General features: G+C 46.6%; 1 protein-coding gene across 2 annotated transcripts in view; it reads right to left on the bottom strand.

The window, feature by feature from the left end:
* Nucleotides 1-14,396, bottom strand: part of l(2)dtl (WD40 domain-containing protein denticleless) — a 33,388-nt gene extending 18,992 nt beyond the window's left edge. The window contains exons 1-7 of one of the 2 annotated variants that reach the window (XM_089558700.1): nucleotides 14,187-14,396; nucleotides 13,713-13,801; nucleotides 12,783-12,822; nucleotides 10,933-11,031; nucleotides 7,764-7,946; nucleotides 5,870-5,935; nucleotides 2,378-2,457 (exon numbers count right to left, since the gene is read on the bottom strand). In XM_089558700.1, the coding sequence (XP_089414826.1) occupies nucleotides 2,378-2,457; nucleotides 5,870-5,935; nucleotides 7,764-7,946; nucleotides 10,933-11,031; nucleotides 12,783-12,822; nucleotides 13,713-13,801; nucleotides 14,187-14,250 (621 nt within the window). In that variant the 5' untranslated portion in view covers nucleotides 14,251-14,396. Of the gene's footprint in view, nucleotides 1-2,377; nucleotides 2,458-5,869; nucleotides 5,936-7,763; nucleotides 7,947-10,932; nucleotides 11,032-12,782; nucleotides 12,823-13,712; nucleotides 13,802-13,936; nucleotides 14,071-14,186 lie in introns of those variants that run through there. The other variant, XM_089558701.1, reaches the window with a different exon arrangement.
* Between the last annotated feature and the right edge of the window lie 71 nt (nucleotides 14,397-14,467).

The raw sequence follows: 14,467 nt of genomic DNA, 5'->3' as shown, positions 1-14,467 counted from the left end.
GACTGCGTGTGCATCTGCATGGGCCTAGAAGATACTTACACACCTATGTACAGTAGAACCCCGCTGTTACGTTCCTCACTGCTGCGTTTTCCCGGCTGTTACGTCGTTTTCTTCGGGTCCCGGCATAGCTTCCATAGGATCCAATGTATTGGGAACCCCGCTGTTACGTCGTAGCCGAGGAAACGATCCCGCATGATACGTCGCAACCGGGCTCCCCGAACCCGCCCGGGCAATGCGCGCCAACCGCCATTTTGATTTTTGACGAGTCTTGGCCCGGCTTGGCTACGGAACTGGCTGCAAGAAGCCGCACGCGAGTTGGAGAGGCCGCCACTAGATGGCTATCTGCCTCGCATGCCGAACGCCGCGATCTTTATCGTGGGAGGTGGTGAGGAGGAGGCGTGCGGCTGCGGTTGCTTATCAGCGCGTCTTTTCTTTCACGCTTTCTTTTTATCTTTTAACTCTCCTCTATCTCCAAGTGACAGCGGTGGTGGCTTGGCTGGAGCCAGTCGGCAGGGCCCGTGCAATTTCCTTTTCATCCTTCTCAGTCGCAACAACATCTTTATTGTGCTTTGATGGCGTGATAGCGTTGAGTAAGCGGAAGGGGCTTTCCCTTGAGGAAAAGCTGGACGTACTAAACGCAGTCGACAGGCAGCCAGGGCGGCTTACGCGGAGCAGCGCGGCGAGCAGCCTACGAACATTTCAGTGCTTGACGCTGTGCACAACGTCGCTTCAGCGTGGACTGCAGTGAGCGCGTGAACTGCACAGCACTGCTGCGTGCGTGCGGTGTGGCCGCACCGTAAAGCGACGCTGACAGCAATGCAGCCTTTGCTATTGAGAAACGCGTTGTTCTTTCCAGCGAGCGAAAGAAACTGCAATCCACCATTCTCGATTTTTTAAAGTCCTAGGGTCAATTTGCGGAAATTAATTGTTTCAAGTCAAAGCTGCACTGTTTTCGTTAATTTTCGGTGCTTTCCTCACTGTTGCGTTTTCCTGGCTGTTACGTTTTTTTTCCCGGTCCGGTGAAAAACGTATGAACGGGGTTCTACTGTATTGTCCTGCAGTTTGTCGCGTTGGTCGCACAAATGCTATTTTGGAAAAACATTTGCAGCGAATTCATCCACCATTTTAGCCAGTGCCTACAAGGCATGCACATGGCCTCTCGTCTACTACTTTTGCACACATGGCAGCCAAAGGTCCGTGGTCAGAAAAAATACCACATATACTCATGTATGAGCTGCATTTTTTCTTCCTGCAGTTCTGACTAGATGCAGCCATTACACAGGACCAGCATTTTTCTGTAAATTTTTTTTGCCCACAGTGGAGCCCCAAATATGTGTCCCTTTCTATGCTGCGACACGCATTTTTATAACAAATTAGCGCAGTCCTGGCGAATCCTTCAAATATATAATGCACTGAAAGTATAAACGATAGAACACGTCTCCGAAGACCAGAGCGAACTAACTGCATATATTAAAACAGGCTGCCAGATCAGTTTACAGGCCAATGAAACGATTCTGAATTAACACAGAGATCTTGTGAAGATCTGGTGCTCAACTAACAGTAATGATGCATTGACCGATGGTTCTGAGGGGCGTGCCATGCGCGAGACCCATGGCGATCAGTGTGAGGTGGCATTCGCCTAGCCTGCTATTCTGCGACGGAAAACTGGTAGCAAGGTTAGACCTTTCATAGTAAACTGTGACTAGATCTAAAGCGCTTTCACAGAAGCTTCGATACAATGCATGTTAGATCTAGCATCACGGGGTGAACAGCATGCTACTACGGCATGCATTGCCTAAGCCTGACAAGTGGCGCTTTGCCACAACGCAAGCTGCTAGCATGGGTAGCATGGCAAAGTCTGGTGCATGGGACAACACATGTGTGGTCATACCTAGTGTCTCGGGTAGCTATCGTCTATCAGCACTCAGCATAATGTACCGCGTGGGCAAAATTATGCGCACATGAAACGGTTATTTTGGCTGACTTTCTTTTTTGAAATTAACCCCTTGTGCAGTTGGGGGTGCAGCCCTTACACGAGTATATACGCTACACTGGCGTTTCTAGTCCGGTCCAGTCCGCAGACCTCACAGGCTGGAAACGGGCCATCATAGGATACCTAATCCGTGGGCCAACAGGTTCATAGTCGGTCGCCTGGACACACTTTTACCAAGACACGTGAAGCCACCGCTATGAACCAGCACAGTTCTGCGCAGCATGGAAAAGCCCCTGTGATGCTGGCTCAAACACTTCTAGATGCAAAGCGGGCACACTTCAAGAGAGATTTACAGTCAAAGTTGAGAGCAAGCTTCAACAAAAGGTTAAAAAAAAAAAACAGAGACAGAGGAATGAAGGCATCCCAGGCTGCCTCACCACCCACCGCTGCATGGCCGCCCCGATTCCTCTTCCTGGATGGAGTCACTCCACACACTCTGTTGTGCGCCCTGGGAATGGTCACCTCTAGAAGGAAGCACCAGATGGGAGTCACGCGAGTTCCACTCTCAACCAAGCAGAACACTTTGTTTTGCTCAGCTCAGAAGCGGAACTGTTTGGGTAGAACCAGCAACAGCACAACCAAGAGGTGTATGAGAGCGCAACCCCAAGACGTTACAAGACAAAAATCCTTGACAGTTGATCCAGACTACTTTCAGCAATGCACCAACCCAACCTTGGTAAGTAATGTAGAGGATGCTAGACCAGCAGTTCTCAAGCTTTTCTGCCTCAGGGAACCCCAACAACGTTCAGCATGTGCCAAGGGACCCCTCAAGGGTTATACCTTATAAACACATGTAAGGGCCGCACCCGAACTTTCCATGACCCAGGTGGGAATAGCCTTCGAAATGCACGCGCCGTGGCCTCCACGATCGGCTATGGCTGCGAACAACGGAGCGCTCGATCGCGGAGGCCAAGCACGCTCACAAGAGCTTCCAAAAACCGTCCATGGATGGTGCCCGAGGCCGCAGTCATCATCATCGTCATTTTTTTTTTCCGCCGTGACATTCATGCGCCGCGACTTTTCGCTATCTACATCGGCATCAGTATCGCCAGCTCCAGCCTTTTGTGGCGTGTTCGCGCGTTTATCGCAGTTGTGGTGGTTGTGGCTTTTGCGTGCTGCCGCCGAGTAACTTGGATTTAACACGATGGGCAAGCACCTTATCAGCTACACGGCTGGGAGTTAGCTCTCGAACACGGCAAGCGTGCGGCTGACAGGGAATTCGACGTGGCTGAGAAGCGCATCCGATGATCGTGCAACCAAAAGGGTGCACTGAGAAAAACAAGCCGCAAAAAGCGTGCTTTTCGAGGCAAGCCGTGCGAGTTTCTTGAACTGGAAGAAGAGCTACTCTGCTATGTGATGGAAGTGCAGAACAACAGCTACGCGTTGACAGCGGACATGCTGCGCGGCTTCTTTTAGACGATCATGCACCGGAGCTCAGCACCAGCTCAGAGTCGAAATACTCCGCGAGTGACGATTGAACGTATAATAAATGCCGCTCATTCTCTGATTGGTGTGTTTTTACTTAAAAAAAAAAATTTTTTTTCGTACATCGCATGTATGGGCCGCACCCCGAAAATTGGGCCCCAGATCTGGGAAAAAAAAGTGCGGCCCTTACATGCGTTTATACGGTAGACTTGATTCCAAGGGAAGGGAAGCGTAGCAAGGGGTGGCAGAGAGAGTTAGGTGGGCGTATGAGATAAAGAAGTTTGCGGGGATACGGTGGCCGCAACTGGCAAAGGACAGGGTTAATTGGAGAGACATGGGAGAGGCCTTTGCCCTGCAGTGGGCGTAGTCAGGGCAGATGAGGATGATAATGAAGAACAACCCCCTCCCCCACCTCCCACTCGTCAGAAGCGTCACAGTTGGTCAGCGTTGCCTGTGAATGAACCCTATGAGCTTTCATTTTTGCCATTTCATTCACTTTTGTAAGTACGTATTTGTGTTTTTTCCCATGCTCCCAGCAATCAGCTTTTTATTGAGTGCTCATCTGGATAAAAATCATGCTCAGACCTCTAACCTCCCCCCCCGAAGACAAGAATGCAGAAAACTACATCACAAAACAAACGTCCCCACCCACAATTCACACACTCAGCAAGCTGTGCTACACACAATCACATGACTCCTCACCCACCTTTCACTGGCTATCTGCAGCGCACCGTCCCGCTCTGGAATCAGCGCAGTGTCAGCATTTCTTTCTTTTTTCTAATTTCAAGATTCTGGCTTTCCGGAGCAAATGGGATCACTAGCAGCAGAATTTCGCCCCAACGCTGCTGATGCTATCGAATCGCCTGAAGAAATGCCCAGTGAGACGCGCATGCTTCTTTTTTAGCTGGGCCATGTGTTCCGCACTTTCAGTCGCCACACGCACGAGGGCACATAACACGCCTCGCCTTGTGCACTATGCCCCTTCCATCACATTGCCGGTGCTGCCGCCAAAACAAACAAGTGGCATTACCGGCGCGCAGCATTTTTGCATGCTGCCAAGATCTGTGCTGCGGACCAATGCCAACGACATTTAAATGAAGAACGAGTTAAGAAGAGCTAACATTCTGAACTGTGTTCTAACAAACCAGGTACTGTGTCTTTTTCGCACACGCCCCCTGAGAGCAGTGTACCAGAAAGAAAGGACAGGCCAGTACGCGTGCTCGCAGAACGCACAAAAGCATCCTGTGGAACCCAGTTTCAGAAATCCAGTGCTAGTCACTTGGGACTTTTCAGCACACTAGCAGTTCCATGACTAAAGACCAGACAACAAATAAAGTGCTTCTGACAGCAAGACAAGGCGGCCTGCCGTTGTTGCTGACAAGACGCAACCATCTCGCATCTCTACACGCATAAACCTTGGGAAGTCACCGATATTGCACAGCCAGAGTTTTTTTTTTTTTTTTTTTTCAGACTACTCTTACCTCTCCAGCATCACAGCACTTAATCACAGGCTCACCTTACTAATCTCGAACTGAGATGTGATATCTTTAGGCCCTGGCTCTTCGAAAATTTTATCATGCACCGCTTGATGTTGCACTCATCTCGTCAGCTCATCACCTATCAAGACACACCAGCCATCCCAAAGCTTCCTGCCCTCCTCCAGCACAGACTACAATTCATCCTCGCTCACTCTTCATAAAAACTGCTCGGGACAGGAACAATACACCAAATGACTCTACGCACCACTCTCATCATCATCGTCAGCCAGACTACACCCACTGCAGGGCAAAGGCCTCTCCCATGTCTCTCCAGCTAACCCTGTCCTTCGCCAGCTGCGGCCACAAAGGACAGGGTTAATTGGAAAGAGATGGGACTGCTCTAAACCACTCTGGTTCACTGTAATTCAAGACTTCCATCAAGACTTTCTCCATTTGAACACTCAGCCCATCGTTCATGTAAAACTGCATCCATGGGGCATTTGAGGTACTGATGATAAGTAAATAAATAAATGAATATCCTGGACGCAGTAATATAAAACACTTCCATTGTTTCTTTCCCCGCTTTTAGTCCATAAGCACTGATCTGTGGCACTGCCCACTCATCGTGCTTTCTGTGCTTTTGCACTGATTCAAACGCTGTAAACATTCTCTGCAGTTTTGTTTTCACGCTTTCTGCAACCACTACTAACCAACTTTGATGAATAGCAATATAGTAGCCAGCAGAACATGAAAACTACTTTCGCTACAAAAAGTGCCATGAGTAGACATCTACATTTCACTCAAATCAACTGTCTCATGCCTTCAGGAGCATAAATTGCAAAGACGTTTTTGCCGATTTGAAACACATGAGCACCTAGAGGGGGGAAAAGCGTCAGTTGAGACAGGAAAGAGGAATGCGCCCTTAGAGAGAACACCTCATCTGCTGGCGAAGGAGGTAGCTGATCAGACTTACGTGGTTTGGAGCACCGGGCATCCCAGACCACCACGCCACCGTCTCGAGCCCCAGACGCAAACACATCTGTGAAGGGAAAGCAAGGCAAACAACACTCTGCAAATTATCCACAACTCTAAACGGCTGTGCAACCAAGAATCTAAACGGATCAATGCTTCATTTTCAAAAGCATCCATATTTTGGCTACCGAAATTGCCATCAACTAATTGATCCTCCTCATGTTCTAGCTCTTGCCATGTGAATGTGAGTCACCCAAGTAGCAAATCCTTTTTATAAAAAATGAGCAGACGCTGAGGCAGTGTTAACACACCTAAATTAGGTTGCCAGTTCGAATCCCTGCCACAAGCTAGACTAACTTAATCAGTAAGTTTATGCTGCATGAAATGCTGAATCGTATGATGTCATCTGGAACATTCTGCAGGAAACAGTTGGCCCACAAGTTTTACACGAATGTCGGGATTAAGTGGCCCGACTTTGACACCTGGATATATATATACTGGATTGGAATATGCTGCCGGCTGGTATTATTTCATTCCAATATGCAACCACATCGGTTACCACGGCAACCACTAGGATACAATGTCGTTGCTATGGGGGCCGCCATCTTGGACTGTATCCGTGGGATCAGCATAACTGGGAGGCTCAAAACGCAACCAGTAGAGCTAATGCTCTAACAGATTTGCCTCACGAAGGTCGCACAGAGAAAAGGATGCACAAACACTAAGCCCCAGTGCGACGCTTTGTATTCATCATTATCATTTATTTTGTCCTTGAAGGCCTCTATTGAGGAATTGCATAAGTAGGGGGACAAAGCAAATACAACTGAGAATAAAGCATAACTACAATAAAACATAATGCGATACAATAAAACGAAGAACGATACATCACAATACAAATGCTGAATGGTGAAAGGTTGAATTAGGTGGTAACAACAAGAAAACTAATAAGTGTAACTGGATGAAGAAGTTTGAAACAAATGGGCAGTATCTTTTGTTCATTACAGTGATTAATTAATACCTGTCGAAATTTAGTAGCGTCGCGCTCGTTTGCAATGTAGTCGGGTAGCAGGGTTCAGTTTTCTATTGAGTGAAAAATCAGAAGAGGGGTCGGTAACAACAACAAGAAAAAGATTAAGCGTAACTGAATGAAGAAGTTTGAAACAAATCGGCAATACAGTCTAGCCCGTTTATAACGAAGCCACTTATAGCAAAATAGCGGTTATAACGAAGGGATTTCAATTTCCCATTCCCATTTTTGCATTTTCAATACATTTTGGGTCCGGTTCTAACGAAGTAAATAAGAGCGCGTCAGCGGATATAACGAAGAGATTTAATACCAACCGAAAAATAATCTGCCAATCAACACATTTTTGCGTCCTTGAGGCGATTTTTTCCGCGAAAATAAGAGCAAAATTCGGCTGACGGCGTCCTTTCGTGACGTCGTCTGCTCTCCTGTGGAGCTGCTTCACTGCATCGCATGGCACGCCGGTCTCGTGTTGCGCCGTCCTTGAACGGCGTCACGGCGTAGAGCGGTAGAGCACGCCGCGCAGGGGAAAAACGTAAAAAAGAACAGAGACGTTTTTTTTTTTTTTCGATGACGTCGCAGAGAGCGGCCGTCTTGGCCAATCGCGGTTCTCTATTTCTCCCAGGTATGCCGGTATGCCGATGTTTGCATTTTTTTTTGTAGTCCGCATATTACGAAATAGCGGATATAGCAAAGTAATTTCCGATTCCCGCCGACTTCGTTATAACCGGGCTAGACTGTATTGTTTGTTCAGTACAGTGATTAATTAATGCCTGACAAAATTTAGTAGGGTTGTGCTCGTTTACAATGTAGTTGGGTAGCAGGGTTCAGTTTTCTATTGAGTGAAAAACCAGAGATGAAGGGCCCTCACCGGTGTGTCCCTGGAGGAAGCGGACGCACTTGACGCTGCCCTGGTGCCCCCGGAAGTGGGCCACCTTCGTCTGCTGGTCGACATCCCAGAGGCCCACACTCAGGTCCCCACTGGCCGTGGCCAGCTGGCCCCGACCGGGACGGGGGCACACGTCAAACACCGCATTGTCATGCGCCTGCCAGGCTGCAAACAGACAGGAAAAGCAAGCTGAGGCAGGGGAGTTGGGAGACCTCAAACACTTCCAAAAAGATCACTGAGGAACCCCAGATCAGTAGAGCAAGGTTCCGGGCTAGTTGGTAATGCATTTAACCCTTTCGCTGTCGGGTGTTTCTGCCTGTGACGCACACCCAGTGTCGCACACTTCCGGGATGATGGTCCCGCCGTTTCATCGTCAGAATCTGACGATGCGGAACTCGCCTCTTCCTCGGATGAGACGCTGTCAGAGTCCGAATCCGAGCTCGGCTTGTATTTAGAATCTGAAGAGCCACCGCTCCAATGCGCAGAGGCAGGTCCCGCGCAGTCAGCCATATCCGAAAGTAACCGCGCGCAGCGGGGGTGTGCTTTCAGTGGCCCGCAAAACGGAGAGAGATGGGACGCTGTGTAATAAAGATGAGAGAGGGAGATGGAAAAAGGCTAAAACAAAGTTAGAGGAGCTTTGCTTTTGCTGCTGCCAGCCGCAAGCGAAGGTGTGACGAGAGAGCGAAAGCAGCGATCGAGTCATGTGACTCTCGGAGTGGCAACGGCGCGCGCCCTTGAACTTGAAGCGCCGTAGCTCACACGCCGACAGAAGAAAAAAACCTGCAAAACAGCGGCAGATGGCAGAACAACCCTTGGAAGTGGAGCGCAGTAGCCACATGTGCTATGGGGAAGACCCAGTGTACTACAGAAAGTACACCTGTGTAACTTCAGAACAAATGAAGCAATCGTAACGAAATTTAAGCAATCTGTTTTTCTTTATAAGAGAGCATTATGAGCTAAAAAGGAAGAAAATCCCTCAGTTAAATTTTTCTTGGGCCGTAATGGGTTAATAAAGTGGTAAAAATACATGGCCTCCAATGATCCCTGCACACATCCACCCTATCCACTGTCCAGACAGCGAGTTTCGATATTGGTTTGTCCAAAGAGAACTGTCCATGATTCAAGTTATCCATAATAATGGAAGTTGCATTAAGGGGCCACAATTGCAGTCAGATACCTCTCAAGAATGAGGTAGCAAATCAAATACCCTTCCAAGGAGGCCTTCCAACCCCAAAGACACTGCAGTCCACCACCTTGCACCTGCTATAGCATGACATCACAGGTGGCTAGCAGGTGCAAGGCAATGAACTGTGACGTCATGACAACAGGTAGATGCCACTGAGCTACTGCCAAGACATTGCGGTTTTGCTCTGAGCACCACGAAATGGCTCGCCGTTGCCAAAGCTTTGTTAGCCTGCACCAAACACAGTGTGTCGCATGTGTGTGACTGAACTCTCACATGGCTCCTTGCACCCAAGAACAGAAGCAAAGACTCAAGAGGCACGAGCTTCGATAATACTGCGTTTTCCGAAATGCAGCACGACCGCAACTGTAACGAGAAGGTTACTTTTGCTGGCGAAGAACCAGGAAAATGATACTGTATATCATATTACTGATTATTTGGCTAGGCATATACAAATAATGGTTTTTTGGTTCGAAGCAAACAGTAGTTCTCTCCAAATAAGTCAATATTTCAGGTAGTTCTGCTATAAACAAAAAGGTTGAATGGCACGATAGGCATTTGCAAAATCATGTATATTTTAAACACACAAATCCATTACATGTAAAAAAAAAGAGTGCATTGAAGCTTTCAAATCACACTCAGTCAAGCTATGTCAATGTCCTGCAAAAATGGCCTTTTCAAACTGAGGGAGTCAACCTACATGTCGACATATTTGTGGAGTGTGAGACGTGTCTACTAGGAGACACCCCACTGCTGGTATTAACTGTGATTGTGTCGTTGCACAGCTATTGCTTTTAAGTGATGACTCCATGAACATCTTATAGGTGTATGCACCGCGCGCTCAGCACCACCTTGCGTCAGGCGTAGGCAAAGGGTGCCAACTTCACGTGACTCATGCTAGCTCCCTTCAGTGCTTACGCCATCGCACTTGATTTGCGAATTTCGTGCTGAGAAGAGCGGCTGTGACAGTCAGCCGAGACTCGTTTCGCAAAAGTCAGGGGAGCCAGGCATCATCCTCCAATTAAAGAGATCTAGCATAACGTGATCCGCTTCTGTTGGGAGCTGCTGTTGCACGCGTGCAGATCATCCTGAGGATGCCATAAGGCGCCAGACGCCGGCCAGTTGTTGGCATGCCTGCCCCGTAGGGACCAATCAGCACGTGCAAACTGATGGCACACAGAAGCGGACTGCCCTATACTAAATCTCTCTATTGATGCACACCACCGTGCCAGTTATGGTGCGTGTGCACTGCACACAGCACGGCCACAATAACACCTGGCAGGTACAGGCCTACAGATAGCATTTTTGCCTGCTCATGTCTGTTGCCGAGAGCATGCACCAACTGGCTCCAGCACACACGTGGGAGCGCAGTCAGTCACATGGCAGGAAGTCAGGGCTTTGGTTGCACGCACACCGCGGAGTTACGCTGAACCAAAACCACACGCAGCGAGATTTCCAGAAGCATTATTTGCTCGAGATGAATACATTGAGGTTTCGAATACGAAACATTCAGATTGAATCTAACATTTATCGCTTTACTATTCGACCAAATATTTGAAACTATCAAATTTTCGCACATGACTAATTCATAATGCGAGAGGCGGCTTTCCACCTCTATTTCCAGCCAAAAGACTATGGGTTACACAGAACTAAATAAATACAGTAATTTGCTACAGTCACCCTAATGCATAGAATGCCTTATGATGGCTTGCTCAGTACACATTTAGAAAGAAAAAGAGCTTCACTTCTCCGATTGTAGCTGCTACCTTGCCAGGCAAAAAGAACTTGCCAAGACGCTAGGCTGGGCTGGTCGGTGTATTTTCTAATGTCAGAAGGAAGTGGCGTGGGACAGGTCTTGTCTAGACTGTCATCCTGTCCTGACAGTATGCTGGGATTTGAGATGTGAACTTGAGCAGTAACAGCTGCCAGCCAGCGAGCACAGAGCCAGAAAGCGGCGGCCGGACTCACAGGTCTCGAGGGCCATGCAACCATCGGGCCGTCCCGTGCGCAGGATGTGAATGATGCCGTCTTCATCAGCCACTGCCAGGAGGTTGCACCTGTGCGGCTCTGCAACGGGAACATGGAGCCAGTCAGTGCAGAACCATAGCAGAGAGGCACGGAAAAGTTTGAGCTCTTTTCTTTCTGAGCATGCTTTCCCACTACGTCAGTCAATGAAAAAGCACAATAAAAAATGATCAAAAATGAAGTCACTTCTGTCTATATGGCAGTGAGACAATCGTAGTCAGTTTAAGAGAAGCCAATGTAGTGCACAACAAAACTTTCGTGGAGGCTAAGATGAACACCACATACTTTAGACAGCGCCAAGGGAAAAGTAAACGAAAATAATGTCCAGAGAGGGATACCACAGTGTAAGAGCTCCAGACCAATCTCAGCCATCTGGGCTTCTTGACCTACACTGACATCGCGCAGCACACGAGCGTTTTAGTATTTAGTCTCCACTAAAATGTTGCCGTCATAACCAGGATTTTGTCCCAGGAATCTGAGCTTAGCAGCCGAATGCCGCAGTTACTAAGGGTGTAAGGGTCGATTTTAAGAATCAGCCTGAAGGTCATGATATCGGGCGATGAGTTCATCAGCGTGCCAGGAAACATTTATGAGCAGAGAAAAGACGACAGCACATTTCATTTCTATCCAGTTGCAGCCACTATTGCCTCGCTACTAGCTATAAGTCAGTGCAGACTATACATATTATACACTCTGTAACAAAGACAATTATGCACCAGACCATTACTGAAATGCGAGCAATACTGTCTGCCACTCTGGCAATGCTATCAAACACAGTAAATGTATGTTTTTTTGTAGAATGTCTTCATAAAGTAGCGATTTCTTTAGCTTTATAAAAATTCGGGCCTTCCCATATTGTGATGCTTTTTGTGTTATCTCACAAAGTCAGCAAAACAATATTTCCCAAAGTAGTGAGCTTGGTTACATGCAGTTTGACACAGCCAAGTAAGATTTTATAACTTCTAAATATTATTGTTTTATTCCCAGTATCTAGCTTCATGTCCATATTCTAAAAAAAGAAAAGAAAGTTATGGCATAAACCTTCTACTGCTCATTTAAGAAATACTGGCATTTTTGTGTTAAAGGAACAACCCCATCCAAATATTGTTTCCAACAATTAATCATTTGGCTTTTCGGTCTCTGCCGACATTTGTTTGGTCTCAAAAGAACCATTTACAGCCGAGAATTTTGAGGTTAAAAATATGCCCTTTTTTTTTCCTCCAACCACTCAATTGGAATTAATAGCGCTAATGAATAAAAACAGTCTTTCGATGACCGATTTTAACTGAATCGTTGTGTAATCTCATCTCTCAGACCTGCAAGTAAAAAACAAAAACAAAAAAACAAGCATTTGCGTTCCCCAGAGTATTTAATTCTGGTCTTTTTATGTTTATAAAAGCTCTGTTTTGACTGAAAGCTATCTTTTTGTCATTAGAATGCAATTAACTGTTGATAAAAAAAAAACAAAAGCATTTGCGTTGCCCAAAGTATATTTAATTTTAGTCTCTTTATGTTTATAAAAACTCTGCTTTGACGGAAAGCAATTTCTTTTCCATTAGAACAACTAACTGTCGATATAGCCCAACTTAAATTTATCCTCAGCGTCCCTATTTTATTTCAAATTTCCCACATGGCCGCAGGAAATTAATAGTTCGTGTTTTCCACTGCCAAACTAACTTGATGTCTTGAGACCTGCATGATCATTTAGGGGAAAAAAAATTACTTGATTAAAAATGACAAGCAGCCTATCAAAAGGGTTAAATGAAAAAAAAAAAAAAATTTAAATGCCAGACCTGGAAAGTGGGTGCAGGCCAGTGGGGGTACCTCTTGTTCCTGCAGGGCAGAGACATGCGTGAGCCAGGCACTACTTTTAAATCCTCACGCACATAACAATTGATGGTTGACTCGGAAAGAAAAAGAAAAAAACTGTCTCAGCTGTCACCACAATCACGAGATTCTAATTTTCTCCAAAGCGGGCAAGCAAAACAAAATGGCCCAACAATTCCGCGCATGACTAATGGCCCCAAACTCATCGCAATCCTTAACTGAAACTGCCACCAACATTCTGACAGGAACTGTTATTGACCAACTCCGAAAACTTCCAAGACAGCCCAACGACAAGGGTCTTTCTTGACTGCATATAGAAAAACAAATTGTCCCAATAACAGCACAAAACTTATTTGCTTGATTATGGCCACGTGATTACATAACATCTTTATTTAAGTTTGAATGTTTTCTATTCACTGTTCACCCCTCCGAATGGCCATATTTTGTTTTTATCGAGCGTCTACGCCGCCGTGTCCGCCTAATATTTTTTTTTTTTTATAACGACTGTAGCCTTTCTTAAACTGCAGTTAAACTAAATGACTGCATTTAGCTTAACTGCAGCGTCGTTAATGAATAAATAAATGGGGAAAAAAAATCGGTAACTCTTTTCCTCTCATCCGGATTTCAACATGCACTGATGAGATAAGCAACGACAATTCCAACTTCCAAAGATTCCTTCTCTTCGAGCAAGCAATAAAACTCGAGCACACACGGACACGAAACATAACCAAGAGCTTTCGTGCTTTCTTCGCCTGGAAGCGCGCTCGTAAATCTAATGCGCAACTGAAACGCGCCCCGATAAGCGAATCCAGACGCCGAGGCCTACTTTGGGCGCGAATCGGCGGACACGGCACTCAAAGAAATCGAAAATTTGGCGAACTGGGCACCACACTTACATCGTTGCGCAGGACGTAATCGTTTGCAGCCCGACTGTGGAGATTCTTGAGGACGGAGTACGTCAAAGTGCTCGCCCGGCCGTCGGTCCCTGCGATTTGGCAAAAGACCGAGTTGGGCGTAATCGCGACTCGAGATCACAATCCTCACTCTGTCATTCATCCCACAGCAGAACGCTGCTAAAAGTTCCCAAATGAACGCTTCCGAAATACGCGACGCTACTTACAATAATAACGAGCGGCTCAGTCAGAACAATTCAAAATAATTGCGCTCGGACTCGATAAAGAAAGAAAGCATAGCTTCGATTAAGTTTTAAGAAACGAAGCAGATTATTCTAAAACGGTGTTAACTTAACTACGAGATCAGAATCGATGCATCCGAAAGTAGTTACGTAAGATGTCTAACGGTACGGGTATTAAATACCCCAGACATGTCGGAGCCCGCCCGCGCATTAACAAATGAGCGCGGGTTCTCACCGGAGCGACGAAAGTATTCATTCCCTCGTAGCACGTTCAGCACGCTCGGCTGGCTTGTTGCCATCTTCGCCTCCTCACGTTTACGGAGAAATGCTTTTCCCAGGTCAAATTTTTCTCACATGGAAGTTTGTAGAGCGGTCACTATAAACAACAAACGGTCGCAAGACCCAACGTTTTTTCGCGCAAAAAAAAATTAAGGCGGGCTTTCTGAAGTGGATGGTCATGTGACCGTGTACGTAGTTTATGGTAGAAACTTTTGTACATTAAAAGAAATTTTAACA

Source organism: Amblyomma mixtum, chromosome 8, assembly GCF_055824585.1.
Source record: "Amblyomma mixtum isolate Tamu chromosome 8, ASM5582458v1, whole genome shotgun sequence".
In the NCBI taxonomy this organism is placed as follows: Eukaryota; Metazoa; Arthropoda; class Arachnida; order Ixodida; family Ixodidae; genus Amblyomma; species Amblyomma mixtum.
This window is presented reverse-complemented; position numbering and strand designations above follow the sequence as displayed.